The sequence below is a fragment of the Manacus candei genome, unplaced genomic scaffold (assembly GCF_025592945.1).
Source record: "Manacus candei isolate 608988 ecotype Guabito, Panama unplaced genomic scaffold, ASM2559294v1 h1tg000014l, whole genome shotgun sequence".
Lineage (NCBI taxonomy): Eukaryota > Metazoa > Chordata > Aves > Passeriformes > Pipridae > Manacus > Manacus candei.
Window position 1 is genome coordinate 62947854 of NW_026138062.1, and position 19002 is coordinate 62966855.

The following is a 19002-nucleotide window of genomic DNA, read 5'->3' on the forward strand; positions in this document are numbered from 1 at the left end:
TCTACAAAGAAACATCCTTAACCAGTCTCAAAAAGCTTCTAAAGAAGTAGTGGAGTGAACTGATTAACAGGGAACTGATTAACAAATATTTAACTATAATAAATCTAGAAATGACTGCACCTTTAAAACCTCCTATCTTCACTTTAGGGTTCACTTAAGAATAACTAATCAAAATGCAACTATTAAATCTACAAAGTACCAAAACAGTCTTAATATTACAGGTCAGGAAGTAACACCTGGCCTTTTAGGCTTACCATTTTGCTATATCTTCAAGAGAAAGAAGGCAAGGTGTGTAGACAGAGACAATGCATTTTATTATATATCTTTTATATTAAAGGTAAAGTATTTCTTTTTGATTTGAAGTTAGGAAATGCAGACAAGCTTTACGGCATGCAGCTCTTATTTTCTGAAAAACATATAAAGTCCATCATGGCTGCAACATTACCAGCATTCAGCAGTATGCATTCAGACCACGTAAAGCTACAAATATTTTTTTTACATGTTTAACAAACCAGGACTTAAATACTTCTTTCATATATTATATAAAACAAGGATCTATTTTCATATGTTATCAGAAACAGGAACCACTTTTATTTTAATCTCTAAGTGGTGCGTGTTCAATGATTTTCAAGCAGCCATATTCAGTTTCTTTTACTTATTCCAAAAATTTATTTTTTCCTCATAAGAAGTAACCAAAAAGCCTTTAAAGATTTCAGACTACTAATAAACAAAAACATAAGAGAAAAGTCTTTCAAGCATTTATAAAGAAATATTTCCACCAAGAGGCACAATGTAAAATTGTATAAAAAAAACAAAACCCAGGTAAACCAACAAAAAAACCCAAAACACCTTGAATACCCGCTCCCCCCCAAAAAGGACAAAACATAAACCAAACCCATACCAAGAAGAGCCCTGAAGCTTTGAGAGATCAAGGCAATTCAAAGTGAAACCAGAAATCACATCATGCCATATTTGTACTAGGTAGACAGACAGCTAAAAAGGGTATGTACACCAAAATTAATTCTAAACAACTTACCTAGGCTGTAATATAATCAAGCAAGCAGAGGTTTTTGATATCTCAGATGCAAGAACAGCTTTAATTTTTTTCTAGCATTATTTTTATCTTAACACTTGCCAGTCTTACTAAACTGACAGATGATTTTACAGTCTATGGAAGAACTGTATCCCAAGGCCAGATAAGTATAAATGATGTCTCCTGACAGTCTTGTCTATTTGCATGACAAGTACTAGATTTTCATTCTGTATGGAGAGAAATGTGTACTCTACTTTTAGCACCCTAATTACAAATAACTGGTCAATATTTCTACCTCAAAGAGCACCTCCAAATTATATGGTCCTACTGCCGCTGTTGAGTGAACAGAAGTCTTCCCTTACTCTATACATTTTCTTACAGATTAATTTTCTAGAAGCAGCCCCACTGATGAGGCTTTTAGTTTTCAAGGCTTTCTTGTATCTGTGCTGGAAAATAGTTCTGAACTAGCAGTTCCTGTCCTTTCTTTTCAAAAGTACTGGTAACAAATCACAGCAGCAAAGACTTCTTTTCAACAGTATGAAGACAACTGAGAAAATAAAACAAGTCCAAGATGTCTGTATGAACACACATGCTTGTCCATGCCCTCAGAAAGGCTATTTAGAACACTGTGAACCTTACAATGCAGCATGTATGCCCATATGCTTTTAGAATCAACACCAGACATGTAGTTGTCAGACAAGAATAGATTTCTATGGAATAAAATGAGATTTTACTCCTGTTGCATAATACAAAAAAAAAAAACCAACAATAAACGAACAGGTAAAGCAAGTCTTCTTTGGGAGACTGATCCCCATAAAGGTGAACAACTCAATCATCCTTAGTATTCTATGCAGATCTGATGTTGCATACTCAATTTTTTCTGCTTAGTGAAAACATCTGTATGGATCTCTTGAGGCATGTCTAATGAGCCATTATGCTGCCAATTAAACATTAGCCCACCAGAAGCTTGCAACAGCTGATGCTGTTACAGTGTAATATTTCTTCATTGCCTCACTAATTATACAAAAGTTAAATTTATAATGAAGTCCGAAATGTACCTGACCAATTACAGCTGGTAGCAATGTTCTGATGAAGCCTGGTGCTTTCAAACATGTCGGTTCTGAGCCTAAAATGCTTTCACAGAATCACTGAATCAACCAGGTTGGAAAAGACCTCTGAGATCATTGACTCCAACCCAAAAGCCAACACCACCCTGTCAACTAGACCATGGCAGTGAATGCCATATCCACTCTCTTCTTAAATACCTCCGGGGACGGTGAATCCACCACTTCCCTGGGCAGCCCATTCCAATGCCTTTCTGTAAAGAATTTCTTCCTAATATCTAACCAAAACCTCCCCTGGCACAGCTTAAGACCGTACTCTCCTGCCTTACTGCTGGTTGCCTGGGATAAAAGACCAACCCCCACCTGGTTACAACCTCCTGTCAGGGAGTTGTAGAGAGTGATGAGGTCTCCCCTGAGCCTCCTCTTCTCCAGGCTAAACAACCCCAGCCCCCTCAGCCTCTCCTCATATGGCCTGTACTCCAATCCCTTCACCAGCCCCATTGCCCTTCTTTGGACACTCTCCAGCACCTCAATATCCTTCCTGAACTGAGGGGCCCAGAACTGGACACAGCACTCCAGGTGTGGCCTCACCAGCACTGAGTACAGGGTTAGCATCACTTCCCTGGTCCTGCTGGCAACACTATTCCTGATACAGGTCAGGATGCCATTGGCCTTCTTGGCCACCTGGGCACACTGCTGGCTCATGTTCAGCAGTGGTCCTCTTCCTGAATCCCTAGCCATCAGCCAAATTACTGAGGACCTTAACTTCTCAATTCTCCAAAATCAGAGCACATCACTGGCACAACACCGAACCATGCTGCTATCGTGCCATGAGACACCCACCAATCAAAAATACAAATATTTCAGTCCTTCTGCCCTTTCAGCTGAGCCAAAAAATCCCAAAATCTACAAGACCTCAGAATTTTTCAAAATTTTTTAAGTCAATGATCAGCATAGTCAGACCTCTATATCTGTCATTCAGAATGAAACTTGAAAGAATAGAGGAAGTGTACTCCTGAAATGAGAAACATTGTTCCATCTCAGCAGCTGCTTAGTAGTGAAATAAATATTCTTATTTGGGTATGCCTCAAATGGAATTTCTTCAGAATTTCTGATCTGTGGGCAATTGGAAAGATTTGTGTTTGGAGCATCAAACTCATGTATCACAAAGAACACAAAACTGGAAACTGAGAATACGTCTTTTTCAGTGAGCTTTATTGCTAATGGAAGAAAAACCCAAATGATACTTCTGATATATCGTGTTGTTTTGCCAGTGATGCTTTGTCAATTAGATAGAAAATTTCTTAATTAGAAAAGAAGAACTTGAAGACATATCTCATACAAAAGAATGAAAACCCATTAACTGAGACAAACTCATTTAAAACCAAGTAAAAAATGGACTAGAGTCAAGGATTGTTTTTACTCTTCTCACTACAGTTGTAAGCAAAGAATGGTGCCTAATTGTGGAAAAGAGTCCTGTCTGACAACTGGATGACCCTTACTTCTCCCCATAAAATACAGATAAGGAAGAAGAAAGGGGAAGGAAGGAAGCACAGTTGATGCACTTTGAGAAGCACCTATTAGGGGAAGTCTGAAGCTGTAAAATGACCTCTGCTTTCAATATTACTTTTTAGGTCAAATACTTGTCAACCACACTGAACTAAAGGTACCAGTTCTCCCATTTCCCACGGACTAGTATATCCATGAACAAGATGGACAAAACACCCTAACCTGTGTCACCAGAAAGTCTCTGTGTTTTTTGGATATTCTGTAAATGACACTGAGAGAATGGAGTTTCCCCTCCATTCAATGTCTTAGTCCAACAACCATCTAAAGCAAGGTGGTTTAGTGCTTTGCTTGTTATTAACGTGAAACACACGAATTCTGAGCTTATTTTCCACAGGCCACTTCATAACTTGTACTACTGACTGAATCTTTCCCTCACTGAAGTCATCTCTTCTCCATATAAAATGCTGTCTAGTTAGTTATCCATTCCCATGGATACATGTCCTCTTTGTGCCTTTTGAATACATCATGAAGTGACCTGGGTGACTGAATTGGCACCAAATGCCCAGCTTGCACTGTCTGAGTAGGCACTACACTCAGGAAATAGTTTCCACTCAGTAGCAGTCAGCAAATGACCTTGGCAAGACTACAAGTCCAGACTGTAAACACTTCTGGAGCTTTGTTTTTCACAGATTTCTGGTCTGCAAAATAAAAAAGTTTATCATTTTAAATATGAACATCCTTGTACCTGGAAGAGTAAACATTTACCCACACTGTAAACAGGAATGTAACAGAGAAATCCATCCTCTTCTCCACTAACTGAACTACAACAGTACCTGCCACGCTGTAAGACAAGAAGTGCACATAAGGTGTCCACAAGGCTCTATCTTCACATCCTTGTCATTCTCTGCACAGATTTTACACAGCTGAAAAGTGGAGCCCATTTCACAGTACAATTCATACTGTTCCTGTAACAAAAGAAAGTCAAGTGATTATTCTTTCCTGTGACAGGTTCACAAAGAATACACTTAAGCATTAATAATGACAAGCATTTCTCCAAGTGCCCTGTTTTCCAACCTGCTTTACTTAGTAGACAAGGAAACTCTGGCTACTGATCTATTTAAAAGCCACACTAAGGTAACTGAAACAGTTTACATTTTTGCTCCTTCAAATCTATGAGATACTACAATTCATGGCACAAAACATTTAAATACCTGTGCCTATTAGGTTTTGTACAGATTTCTCACATGTAACTATCACACAAGGTATACATCCTGCTTTTCCTTGGCTGCACTTAAGAGGAAAGGAGAAGGAACATATGGTTCTAAGTGAGAAATTATATGATGAAGGGGAACAAAATTGGGATTTCCTTTTCTAGGTATGAATTTAGGGCTAAGAAAAGCACTGGATTGAAAACTGTCAACTGAGAAGGCTTTCTGCCTACAGCAAGGATGTAGTATGGTAGTATGGTTCACCCATGTGAAGGAAGTATGGTAAGAATACATCCCAGGATAACGTGGGAATGGCCATGCACAGATCATTCAGTACTTTGTATCCTTACAAGACGGACAGGAAGGTAAAAGAACATCTTCAGGAGAATAAATAATAGATAAAACTTGAATCCAGAACAGTTTTCTAGAATTAGGTATTGTCGGGGAACTGACAATTAAATGCATTTGTATAGAAATACAGCTTTTTTCAGTCTTGAAAAACCAAATTTTCAAAGCCTAAAGTAAGTAGAATCCAGGTCACAGGAAAATAAGCATCTACTGCTAAGTAAAGGGAGAGGAGATGAGGTTAAGAAAAAGAGAAAATAAAAGACAGCTCATATCTGCAGCTTTAGTCAGTATGTACTAAAGATGTTTATGATAGAACTCTGGCAAAGAATCCATCTGCAGCAATCTAGCCCTGCAGCCATTTCATACCATCTTTTCATAGTTTAAGCAGCTCTAGTGACAGCTTTAAACCTCTTCAGTTATGTATTATTTAAGGCAGCATTCACATAATTCAGACTGTTGAACAACCATCAAAATCAGCTAATGATTTCATAACTACAGCTTCAGAAACAACTGGATTCAGTCAATGGATTCAAAATGATTGGCTTGTGAAGAACAAGGCACTCACTGATAATGTGTTGCTTCTCCTTTCTTTGAGAAAAAGTGAAGATATGGGGCTAGAACATTGCTCTCTGCAACGCAAATACCTGATAACTCTGCATTACTCTTTCATTATTATTGTAAGGCTGGAGGGAAAAGAGGGAAGTCAGATATGTGGAAGTACTCAGATTTTCTTCAGCTAATTGTTTCTAGGAATTCTCTTGCTTACAAAACTAATATCTTCATCATGGTATTCCTGATAATACCATAGGTGGTAAAGTATAATTCTTTTCTAAAATATTTCCGGAGGTGGAATGCATATAGAGCACTCAGAATTACAGAAGATTCATCTGAAAACAGTATGGTTTGTATTTAGCCCGACGTCTTTCCTTCAACATATCCTCCTCAAGTCTTCCAGATGCTTTTGTCAGGAAAAAAGCTCTACACAGTATGCCTTAACCTTCTAGTGTTAATGTCAACACCATGTTTATTCAGGCATTTGTCTTGTGGTGGCTACTTCCTACTACTTTACTATTGAACATCTGCACATTAATCGTATCATCACTTAACGAGACTATAAACACAACTACATATTCTAATTTTCCCTGCAATTCTCTGCAAAGTGACTCCATTTAGGTATTTAATTATTCCAGTTGTTTTTCTCTGATCTCTCTTTTAATTAGCCCAATAGACCAAGAATAAAGGAGAGAGACCCTGGAACTGGTATCTTTGCGATGTATGAACTATATTGTTCCTCCTGGACCTGTCAACAAACTGGTCAATTCCTACTGAGGCTTCAAAAATATTATTTCATTGTTATTTTGTTTCTGTATTCCCATCTGCTATTAGCAAGGAAAGAAGAAGGTACATAAACCTGTCACATACATATCAGAAAAAAGTTTAGTAACTGTTAAAACACTTCTCACTTGGAAGAGACTTACAATAAACAAAACTTTGAAGACATGCAGTCTGCATCACCATCAGCTCTACAGTTTAAAGGATTATTATCCTGTCTTCATCTAAACTCTTCTATCAACATGTTTTCACTCTTATGAATTTATTGCTCACATTTTAGTAAAAGCTTATTATCACGGCTAGATGAGAGACTCAGGGAAGCGAAGATTACAAAGTAACTGACAAACTCTGCAACATACCTGTGTGACTTTTATGTGATCATGTGGTGTGGGTTCACATAATCCTGTCAAATCAGGATTATAACTTCTTCCATCTGGGAACAGATAGCTGCATCACAAGAAGACTGTTATAAATATGCACATTTCTTTAGCTTTATTACCTAAGTCATACCCATAAAATTTCATGGGGGCAGAATAAGTTCCAGGAGACATTAACTAAAATGAATCATCTTTCCTCAGCCATCTTTTTTATCTTTTGGGTTGCTACAATACATGCTGAATTGCTACATATGCATTTTGACACATGCTCAAGACTATAAAAGCACAGGAAAGACTCTGACATCACATGCATAGCTACCACTACAATGCATCTGAGCTTTGACTGGCAGATAACCTTGTAGTGGCAGCTCAACAGAACATTATTTTAGATCTTTGTTTCACAGTGAGCTTATACTTGCATATGTTCCTAATGATTTCTCCACTGAGAGCATCATGCTCAGAAACACCACAGACCATTTCAAGTACAGCAGCAGAATAGAAGGTAACACACATTTGTGTATATCAGTGTGTATTATGATACATACATCATAACACTATATATGTGCATGTCTTTGGACATTATGACAAGAATCTGTGCTAAGAATCCATGATGCAGACTGGACTTTACACAAGAACTGATGGGGGCATTTCAGTCACGTAGGAAATTACCAACAGGTTAAATGATATTACAGAGACCCCGAGTTGTTCTATATTTTTATTTATGTCACCTGTAACTTGGAAACAGTTTCTTGAAAGTCTTATGTTGTTCAGCCACTCAATGAGAAAGTGACATTTTCAGAAGGTACAAAAACTTCACTCTGCAATATTCACAGCCCTAGTTTCTCTTTGCTCAGTTTTTGTTAAGGAGAAACACTATCAATATTAGTTTGTTTTTATTACAGGTATGAAATCATCATACCTGAAAAAAAAATACTAGACTGTGCAGGACTGAGAAAACCTGCAAGATTGCAACGGATTTTTCAATCTTTTTGGAGGATTGATCAACTGCCTTTCTTTTTTCTTTCACATTATATTTATGTATATATATGTGTATTTATATTTATATATAAATAATTTTGCATATACCAAAACATGTATCTCAGTCAAAAGATTCGGACACCAAAAATTTGACTGTTACTTCAGCCAGTCTAGTAAAAATGTAATACTTCTCCCTATAAACCTAATTCTCTAATAATTATAAATCTTTTCAGTAAACTATTAGAACATGGAAAATGTCCTGGCTACACAATACATAAAAAAGCAATTACATAGCTTTCACATCATTGTCCAGAGTTAGACACATGAGTAACTGGCAGTAGTAACTGCTCAATATGCTTAAGTGCATTTTGGACTCTTGGGGGAGGTAGGGAGGGATCAATGCAACAGCTGTCTGATTTTATTTTCTTATGGAATTACTTGCCATGAGATATGACTCTGGTTAACTTTCAGTAACTTTGGTTAATGGAATTAACTAGAAAGAAGTGTTTTTCAAATGAATAAAAAGGATGGCCCTTAAACTCCAAAGAATGCTAACCACGATATCCAGATTCCCTGCTTTAAAGACCTTTACCTACCCATATAAGTATTAAAAGAACAAGGAAATCAGGATTTCATACCCATGGTGACTATAGGAATTTGTACTTACAATCCTTCCCGGCTGCCATCGATCAAAGCTTGAAACAGAGGCTTATTGTGAGGTATGGTCTGCAGTATGTTCCCATCACCAGTCACATACCCAATGGCCCACTGTCCCAGGCGAGTGCAACTCAGTCTGAAAATGTAGCTTGATGAAAACAAGATGAATAAAAAGTCAGTGTTAATCAGAGTTGAGCAAACCAAGTGAAGAGAGCAAGGATGGCCTCTGGTTAAGGCACTGAATTAAGTCTCTGAAGATTTGGCTCAGATTCCCAATTCTGCCATGTGTTCTTTGCATAACCTTAAATAAACCTGCATCTTTTACACTGTCAGTTTCTCATGGGCAGAAATAAAGTAACAGCAGTTCCCTACTCCCAACTTTTCACCTGCTTGCTTTTTAGTTCTCAAAGTGAAAGCCACACATTCACTGTGAACAGTCACATTTAGCCATGCCCATAAACCTCTTCGAGAAGAGTGTATTAAATTATCAAGTTTGCATAGATACAACATACACCTTCTGTGCACAGGCAGGCCAACAAACTGAACAAATGGAAGGGGAAACAAAGTATCTTTAGATGCAACAGGAAAGGTAAAGATAAATGATAAAACAAGCTCTACTAGCAATGCTAATTTTCTGTGAACCTGTAGAGGTGAACAGGACAGAAGAAATATCACTTATACTTCAGAAAATAGCAGATATTACCAATACAGTTGGACTTAAATTTAAATATGTGTGTACAGGTGATAGCTGGGACTATAAATAATGTAGACAGAGAGCACAATCAGAAGAAAAGGAAGATTATAGGCAACAGTATTGTGCATGTAGAGTGTTTCTTATTAAAAACTCTAGTCCCTTTCATGTCAGACACCATCTCATATGCAAAAACCTCACTCTGAAAAGCATCCCACAGTGAAATACCACAAACTCAACTTGGTATTATAGAGTAGCTTTTCTTAATTATACATCAATATTTTATTTCCTTTCAAACTAATATGAGAAATCTAAGCCTCCCTGAAGTTTGGCAAAGCTCTTGCAACCTTCAACAGGACTCACATTACACTGAAGTAGTAAGTATTCATTTGAACAGAATCTTGTAATTTCCAGGATGTTTTAGTCAGATCAAAGAAGCAATTTCACTTCATATTTCCTCTTTCACACTCCAGCATTTCACCTAAGCAATTCAGAAAGTAATTTTCTGATATGCAATAGAAAGCTACCTTAAAACTAACTCTCTGTTTACAAGAAACATGAAAGTAACTTTGGATAATTTCTCTATCACAGAATTGAGATCAATAATAGAGAAAATGCTAAGTATAGCAATCACTCTCAAAAGCAACCTAGTTATCTGACCAGTAGTGACCATGAGTACCAAGCTAAAAAACAGTGTTATTCTATCAGAACCAAGAGATTTTTGTACATATGCACTTGGCCGCTTGGGTAACTTAACAAGATACAGTATATTGTTTGCTAAAAATCAAAAAAAGCAAGTACAGAATATGGATATAACTGTTGCTGGACATCTCTAACAAGTTTCAAAACAATGCACTTTAACTGCATATACTTGTGATTCTGCAGCAAATGTAGACAAGTAGACATTAGGGAAAATCTTCATAACTGTAAGATAAAACTAGTAAACTAAAAAGTAATTAATATAGATTAAATCCATTAATGGATTTTTATTTCTCCAATCTGAGTGAAGAAAAAAATCCACAACAACAGTGAAATAAATGGTAAAACTTCAGCTTTAATAATTCAGTACGTACAGCGCCACATAGACATTATTTAAAACCTCTACACATCATGATCTTTTATCTGACTGATGGTTTTTCTAGGTGAAGAGTTTATGATATAGAATGATTACAGGCAAAGAAAAAAGAAATATGAACATAAAAGGAGCACATAAGCACTGATTAAATTCATAACTTGAATGTGTTACCATGAAAGATGTTAAGGTGATTTTTACTCTACTATTAAGTAAAAATTCAATGTAAACTTTGAAAAGCAACTTGTATTTTCAAATATGCTTTTCAAGAATACATTGCTTGTTATACCAAATTCAGAAGAAGAAAGGAAAAGCAATGTATTTTCAACTTCTTTCTGTTTATTTATGTTTATTTAGACTTTAGTGTGCTAATATGGCATTTTTTTGCTTAATAGCACTGCAGAAGAACTATGGTCAGATAATGTTTATAAAGTTCCTATGTCTTAAAATCTAAAAGGTCAGCATTTATTAAATGTGTAGTTCAGAGCTTTAGTATTCAACTATTTGCAAAAATACATTTTGATATAAATAAAATCACAAGTGTAAAAAAAGAAGCCTACTAGTTCTCTGATTAACTCAGTTATGGGGGGAAAAAAGAAAGGCCAAAAATTCATTCATGCTGCAGTGAGTGTTAAATAACATGCAATATAGAAGTATGAACCTAAAATAATTATGTAGGTTCTGAGACAACAAGCTTATTTGGAAAGCAATAAGCAGTAAAACCTCTCACCTCCCAGGCTTAGAGCTGTATTTTTGTAGCCTTGCTTTCACTTCATCATATGTCAGGAATGCCATATATCCAGGATGTGTCACAGCTAAGAAGTTCCAATTCCTTAAGATTGAGCCCCACGGCTAAAAAGACAAACAAATAAACAGATGCAGCCAGGTAGTTTTGTATTTCTAATAAAGCTCAAGTCTGTACGTCAGAGATACCTAGAGTGTTTTAGCTTCAGCTGAAAAATATGCACTTTTGGTTAAGATCTAAATAGTACAAAAGACCATCCTATATACCCAGTTTTGCTACAAGTGTTCCTTCAAAAGAATTATTCCAAGAAAATCAACTGCAAATTTTTGGATAAAGATTTTAAGACCTTGATTTTAAGAGACCTTCTATTTGTAGCTACATAAAATATTAAACATCACATTTAGTTAGAATCTGGAAAGTATGACTCCATGATGGTTTATTAAAAACACAATTAAGCCTATTCTTGAGAGGTCCTGAAGCACTTTCATAGTTAATGGTAAGTAACACTAACAAATGAATCCTAATAAAGCCACTAATTTGAGCTGTCATTCCTTATTTATTCTCTACTTCTTGATCTCTTCAGTCACCGTAATGGTATTACAGACAGAAAACAAAAGAAATATTGACAACCCTTCACTAGAGTCTTTGCTGACCTGAATAACAAATGCTTCACAAAATTCAGTGAAACATGCCTGATATGCTATCACTTCGAAGAATACAGATCAGTCCTTCACTGTAAATGAAGGATGATTTTTTTTAGTGGAGTAACATAAGTACATAAATGTCCATTGCCAGCATTTGGAGAGTCAAGAAACTGCCTCTGAATGGTTTGGGGACTGTTTTTAATCTATTTCTCAAAAGATCAAGGCAGGTGAAGTTAAGCAACACAAGACAAGAGGCTTGTGTTCCTATGTGCCCAGCAAATGCCCTTTAAAAGAACTTCTAAGTGCTGATCAGGCTGAGGTGAAATGCCTGTGTGACATGCTCAAGCAGATTATCCTAGTAGTTCTGCTTGAGAGTAGGTTACGTTTCTCAGGCAAACCCTAACCACTACTTAAACACAGATTTATTTTAAAAAAACACCTATTTATTTTAAAATACCTCTTCAAATCCGAACACAGAATAGAAGACAGGTTTCAGCACAGAGGTCATAAGAAACCTAAAGTGTTCAAATTTGTACAAAGGCAAGGAAAAAAAAAAATCTCAATCCTAGATAAAACTCCCCATCTTGCCAGCTCCTTCAACAAGCTCAACAAGGTCAAGTGCAAGGTCCTGCACCTGGGTCAGAGCAATCCCAAGCACAAGTACAGGTTGAGTGGAGAAGGGATTGAGAGCAGCCACGTGGAGAAGGTCTTGGGAGTGCTGGTGGATGAGAAGCTGGACATGAGCCAGCAATGCACACTTGCAGTCCAGAAAGCCAACCATATCCTGGGCTGCAACAGAAGGTCAAGGGAGGTGATTTTTCTCTCTACCCTGCTTCTGGTGAGACCCCACCTGAGTACTGCATCCAGCTCTTGGGTCCAAGGACATAGACCTGCTGGAGCAGGTTCAGAAAGGGGCCAAGAAGATGATTAGACAGATAGAGAGCCTCTCCTATGAAGACAAGCTGAGAGAGATTGGATTGTCCAGCCTGGAGAAGAGAAGGTTCCAGGGAGACCTTAGAGCATCCTTCCAGTACCTAAAGGGGCTTGCGAGAGAGCTCGATAGGGACTTTTTACAAGTGCATGGATTGATAGGACAAGGGGGAATGTTTTCAAACTGGAAGAGGGTAGGTTTAGATTAGATATTATGAAGCATGGTGAAATACTGGAAAAGGTTGTCCAAGGAAGTTATGGCTGCCTCATGCCTGGAAGTGTTTAAGGCCAGGTTGGATGGAACTCTGAGCAACCTTGTCTAATAGAAGGTGGCAGGGGGGGGTTGGAACTAGATGATCTTTACAGTCCCTTCCAACCCAAACCATTCTGATTCTCCTCTCTGAGGAGATGGATGTGTCACTGTGACTGAAAAAATCAAAAGGCAAGAACTCATAGCTTGCCATGCATAGACAGAGTATTACAAAAGCAGAAATGCTAAATGGAAAAAGATTTGTATGCTTTCTCTTCTATGGAAATATTTTTGTATTGAAGGACAACTTAAATGAACATGTTAACAGTAACAGAATGAAGTTCTTTTCCTTCAAAGCATCTAGATATTCTGCCATGCTAACTTTCTCTCTGGTCAGAGAACACAGCACTTAAAGCTGTGCTTACATATAGTGCAGAGGCAGGGGGAGTAACTTCACTTCTACAGGATCTCCATAAAAACCAGTCTTGCTTTCTCCTGTGAATAAGCATCATTACAAATGCAGCTTTTCTGTAACACAACCCACAGTTGGTAAAACAGTGTTTTGATTACCTAATTGGGATTTTCTCTCTGTGGGTGTATGCACACTGTTACAGAAGCTGTTTAGAAACCAGAGAAGCAAAACGTAACCTCTGGGAGAGGTTCTCAGACCAAGTTCAGTGCAAGTTCACTTCAACAGTTATGCAGCTATTGCACCAGTTGGTAATCTGTTTGGCAAAAAATCTGTCTGCTTCCTTGTCAAATTAAAAGTTAATCCCTACCAGTTTTCTCTCCTTACTTGTATCAGTACTGCCAATCCCCTTTTTCTAGCAGAAGGCAAAATAATGAATCAAACCACCAATGGCCTCATGAAGAAAGAAGGTGACGGATGTTTGCAGTTAAACTAAACAGAAAGACTACTGACACCATTAACATTTTCAACTGTGATAGTTTTGACTGTGATCAAATTCAAAATGCTCTATACTAAAACCATTAATCACCTCTGCCAAATTTTAACATCAGCTTCATAATGACATCCTTTCCCACGACAGCAAAATCAAGACAGCTAAACAACAATTATCACAGAACAACGTGGAAAACAGAACAAACATAGACCCAGGCTCTGATGTAAAACTGGTATTTTGAACATATCTCCAGTAGGCTAAAGAATAATTATTTAGGTTGGTAATGATCTCTAAGATCATGAAGTCCAACCACTAAGTCAGCTCTCTCATGTCCCCCACTAAATCATGTCCCTGAGTGCTTGATAATTCTTCCAGTGAAGAATTTTTTCCTAACATCCAGTCTAAACTTCCCCTAGTGCAACTTGAGGCTCTGCATGAGTTCGTCACTTTAGAGGGTAAAGAAACTAAATGATCAAATAAATAGTTTTATATCTCAGTGATTCCTATATACAAAAGAAATATCCAAAATGACAAATTCAGAATCAATACATCTAATATGGATGCAAACCAGTACAGCCTTCTGTATTGTCTAAAATACCTCAAGTATATTCTGCAGAAGGGACACAAGGTTAACAGAGGTACATAACACACATAACAAGCTTATTTCAGATAAATATTGCCTATTAAGAATAATATAATTAATGCTTTTCACAAACATGGCTCCTTATTGTAAATAAACAGCAATGCATTAATGACAAAAATATGTTCATAAAGAAAGGAGTTAGGCCTACATTTAGCCTAAAAAAAAAAAGTAGTATGTGAGTTTCCTTATGTGTTTGTAGAAACACTTCATGTAAGTATACAGAGATACAAAAGCACAGTAAAAAATACAACTAAAACTTAGATTACCTGGAGGTCTGCATTTCTAAGAATGTTTTTAAAAATAGTCAAAAGTAAGCAGCAAACACAAAGATATTGTAATAACACTAGATATGTGCAGAAATGAAGCAGGTGTTAGTGATGTTTTCAGTTTTTCAGATTTAGGTGTTCCTGTCTCAAACATTGCTGAAGGACTAAAAGAAATGCACAATTTATATCTGAATTATAGTGTTCTGGTTCTTTCAGTTTTTCAAGAAAATCTGCTTCCTTGGTCTCAGGGTATTAAGCTTCTCAAATTCACACAAGTATCTAAAATTTTCAAATCTTACCTGAAATAATCTAGTGAAGATATCAAATTCGAAAATTGAAATGTAGTCATTGCAGGTCAAGTCAATAGTAGATTTAAGAGCCATTGCTTCCAAACCAGAGCTAATCTGATGAACTTCATGAAGGCACTGCCTGAACACTTTCCATGGCACTATAGTTCTGTGAGAGGGGTAGAAATAATAAATTCAATAAACCCACATACTTAAGATTGGATACCTCCTTTAGACATCAGAACCGAACTGAAGTGGAACATTACTTTGGTTTCTCTACAGACAAAAACCCCCTCCCATTAAAAACTATTAAAAACTTCTGAAAGCAGCCTAAGCAAATAAAACAATGGTTTACCTTCTTTTAAATACAGTCAAACAAAGTGTCATTTATTTCACAATGATAAATATTCAAGCTTCCATAGAAGGATAATAAAAAGAACTCTGAAGAAACTAAAATACCCTACCAAGCAGGTGTAGCAACCAATCTCATACCCTCAAAAATAATAGAATGGTCCAGCTCCCTGCCTGGTAAGGAACTCCTTTATTCACAGCCTCTCTTCTCAGAATGATAAGGATCAATTCAGTATCTGCTGAGGTTTTTTTAATAGTTCAAGTTCATAAACACTGATCAAGTAACATGACTGCAATCAACCAGATACCACTGACAGTGGTCAAAGCCCTGTCATAGCCCACAACAGTTACATGAATTTTAATAGACAGGAAATTAAAATTATCCTCTCTAATACACAAAGCCATGTTCTGTCAAATTCAGTTTCTTTTTGTATAGCTGGAGATAATGCAGGTTAGTTATTTTATCAACAACCTGTGAAGTACAAATTGGATACTGCCTCCACTTTAGGAGAAACCCTCAAGGTCATTGAGCAGGTGAAAATTGGCAAGGCAGCTGGGGTTGATGGAATTCCACCTGAAGTCTGGAAACATGGGGGCCTTGCACTACATGCTAAATTTCATGAGTTTGTGGTGAGCTGTTGGGAACTAGGGGAACTCCCATCAGACCTTCGTGATGCAGTCATCATCACCTTGTATAAGAAGAAAGGAATTAAATCAGACTGCTCAAATTACCATGGTATTACTCTGCTCTCCATTGCTGGCAAAATCCTGGCAAGAATACTCTTGAACTAATACCTGCTATAGCAGAAGGAATTCTACCTGAAAGTCAATGTGGTTTCAGAGTCAACAGGAGCACCACAGACATGGTATTTGTCCTCAGACAACTGCAAGAGAAGTGTACGGAACAGAACAAAGGTCTCTATGTAACCTTTGTCAACCTCACCAAGGCTTTTGATACTGTGAGCAGAAAAGGTCTATGGCAGATTTTGGAACGTTTAGGTTGTCCCCCCACGTTCCTTAAAATGATCATCTCACTCCATGAGGATCAGTACGGTCAAGTCAGATATGGCAATGCACTTTCTGAGCCCTTTCTAATAACCAATGGTGTGAAGCAAGGCTGTGTTCTTGCACCAACCCTACTCAGTCTTTTTTAGCATGATGCTCCAAAGGGCCACAGCAGACCTCGATGATCAGGACGGTATCTACATCCGATACCATACTGATGGAAGCCTACCCAACCTAAGGCGACTGAAGGCCCACAGTAAGACCTTAAACCATCTTGTCCGGGAGCTGCTTTACGCTGATGACGCCGCCCTTGTCGCCTACACAGAAGCAGCTCTGCAGTGTTTAACATCCTGCTTTGCAGATGCTGCTGAGCTCTTTGGGCTGGAAGTCAGCTTAAAGAAGACAGAAGTTCTCTATCAATCAGCACCTCAGGAAGTCTTCCATCATCCCCATATCACCATTGGCGAAATCACAGCTCAAATCAGTCCATCAGTTTAATTACCTAGGCAGCCTCATCTCCTCGGATGGTAAGACTGACAGAGGGACAGACAACAGGTTAGCAAAGGCATACAGTGCCTTCGGAAAGCTTCATTAAAGAGTTTGGTGAAATAAACGCTTGAAGAAAAGTACAAAGATCAGTGTTTACAGAGCCATAGTGCTGTCTACTCTCTTATATGGATCTGAATCATGGGTCATCTACCACCACCACCTGCATCTCCTAGAACGCTTCCATCAGCGCTGTCTCCGCACAATCCTAAACATCCACTGGTCAGATTATGTGACCAATACATCTGTTCTAGAACAAGCAGCAATCACAAGCATTGAGGCCATGTTGATGAGAACACAGCTACGATGGGCAGGGTATGTCTCTAGGATGAAAGACCACCGCCTCCCTAAGATCTTGCTTTATGGTGAACTTGCCACCGGCTGCTGCAAGAGAGGAGCCCCAAAGAGAAGATACAAGGACTCCCTGAAACAACATCTCAGCCTTGGCCATATTGATCTACATAACTGGTCTACTCCGGCCTCCAGTCAAGAGGTCTGGAGACACACCATCTATAATGCTGCTGATGCTTTTGAGAAAGCACACAGGATCACAGGATCACCCTTGAGGAGAAAAGACAACGCAGAAAGAATCGTGTCTTGCAGAATATACCACCTAAGGAGTCTCTCTGCTGTGCCTTTTGCAACTGGACATGCCTATCTCATATTGGCCTTTTTAGCCACCAACGCGCTTGTAACAAATGTGGGTAGAGCCCTTCCCAAATCTTCGTTCGCGAAGCCCAGCCATGATGACTTGTATTTGGAATCTGACATGAAGTTGATCACTTGAATGTGCTTTATTTCATCACTCTCAAAACTATAATTGTTCAAGAATAGCAATTCTCATGTCCCAAGAGTCAAATCCAGATTTTGCAAAGCCATAACACCTTCTCTTAAACATGTTCTGCCTCACACTGAGGTCAGATTAAAAGATATTTTAAAACATTTTAATTAACCAAAATATAACCAACATATAACTACTAACCACTACAGTGGTTCAGAAGAAGATCCCACACATTCATAGTAATATTTTGTTAATAACTGCTAAATCAACAAAAGACATAGGTCTCACAAACTCACATTTCTTGCCAATTTTATTAGTCCAAATTGCCTTAGTTTTTCTAGCTATTTTCTCATGCAAAAAGTATACTACTTAGCATAATGGGTGGGAGAAGACTTATTGTATTAAGTTGGTTTTGCATAATAATATACAGTTTACCTAAATTAAAACAAGTAGTAATTTGAAGTACAACACTGAAGACACATTCCTGCATTTCTATTGCAGAAGACATTCACTACACTTCTAAGTGCAAAGAAATCTACTTGTTACATGGAGGCTTAAACTGAGAAAGTCATAAATGACAAAATGGGAAGTTTAATAGATCTCAGCAGATACTTTCATCTGTGTATGAAAAACAGGAAACCACAAAGAGCTGAAGAGAGATACCACATCAGATGCCATTTAAGAAAGAATGCACATCAAATTTTCATTAGGGTAAAGAGAGAATGAAACATTGCACTAAACGCAGACAAAAAAACCCGAAAAAAATGTCAGTGCTTCTGTGGTATTACAGTTGCCTTACTTCAAGTGCCTACTGTTTATTTAGCTCCTGTAACCCTGGCTCTGAAATGTTTTCTGCTTCTCTTTGTAAACCATCCTAAATGGCTACAGCACTGGGATCATGCTGAAACAGGGTTAGAAAAGTTTGTGGGGTTTTGTGGGCTTTTTGTTTGTTGGGTTTTGTTTGGGGGTTTTTGGTGGGTTTTTGGTATTTTTGGGGGCAGGGGATGTTTGTTTTGTTGGGTTTCTTTAAGGGTTAAGACAATAATCCTTAAATAAAAAACAAGAGAGAATCTATCAGATAGTATCATAATCATACTACACCTTTAGAACTGTTTTTTCATGCCTTGCCCAAGACAGTTTCATAAAAACATGTTCGTTAGATGCAATTAATAAGTAGGATCTTCAGCTATCTATTCACTAACACCCTGCACCCCTAAAACCCCACCAGCAATAGAGGAAACAAACAAAAGTCTTCAGAAGAAGATGTTTTTATGGCTCTGTTTGCTAAGACTTTGGTTAAGACGGAAATCAGACATTGCGAAATGAGTGACCAGCTAATGAAGTAACATCTAAGGTTATTTTGTGAGATTTCTCCAAGAACAA

The 19002-nt window shown here is 37.7% G+C and overlaps 1 protein-coding gene across 7 annotated transcripts in view; it reads right to left on the bottom strand.

The window, feature by feature from the left end:
- CBLB (Cbl proto-oncogene B) overlaps positions 1-19002 on the bottom strand; it is a 134283-nt gene that overhangs the window by 38965 nt on the left and 76316 nt on the right. For 6 of the 7 annotated variants that reach the window (XM_051780942.1, XM_051780939.1, XM_051780940.1 and 3 more), the window contains 5 exons: positions 14949-15105; positions 11000-11121; positions 8517-8654; positions 6854-6941; positions 4440-4571 (listed from right to left, as the gene is read on the bottom strand). In XM_051780942.1, the coding sequence (XP_051636902.1) occupies positions 4440-4571; positions 6854-6941; positions 8517-8654; positions 11000-11121; positions 14949-15105 (637 nt within the window). The remainder of the gene's footprint in view (positions 1-4439; positions 4572-6853; positions 6942-8516; positions 8655-10999; positions 11122-14948; positions 15106-19002) is intronic. The other variant, XM_051780946.1, reaches the window with a different exon arrangement.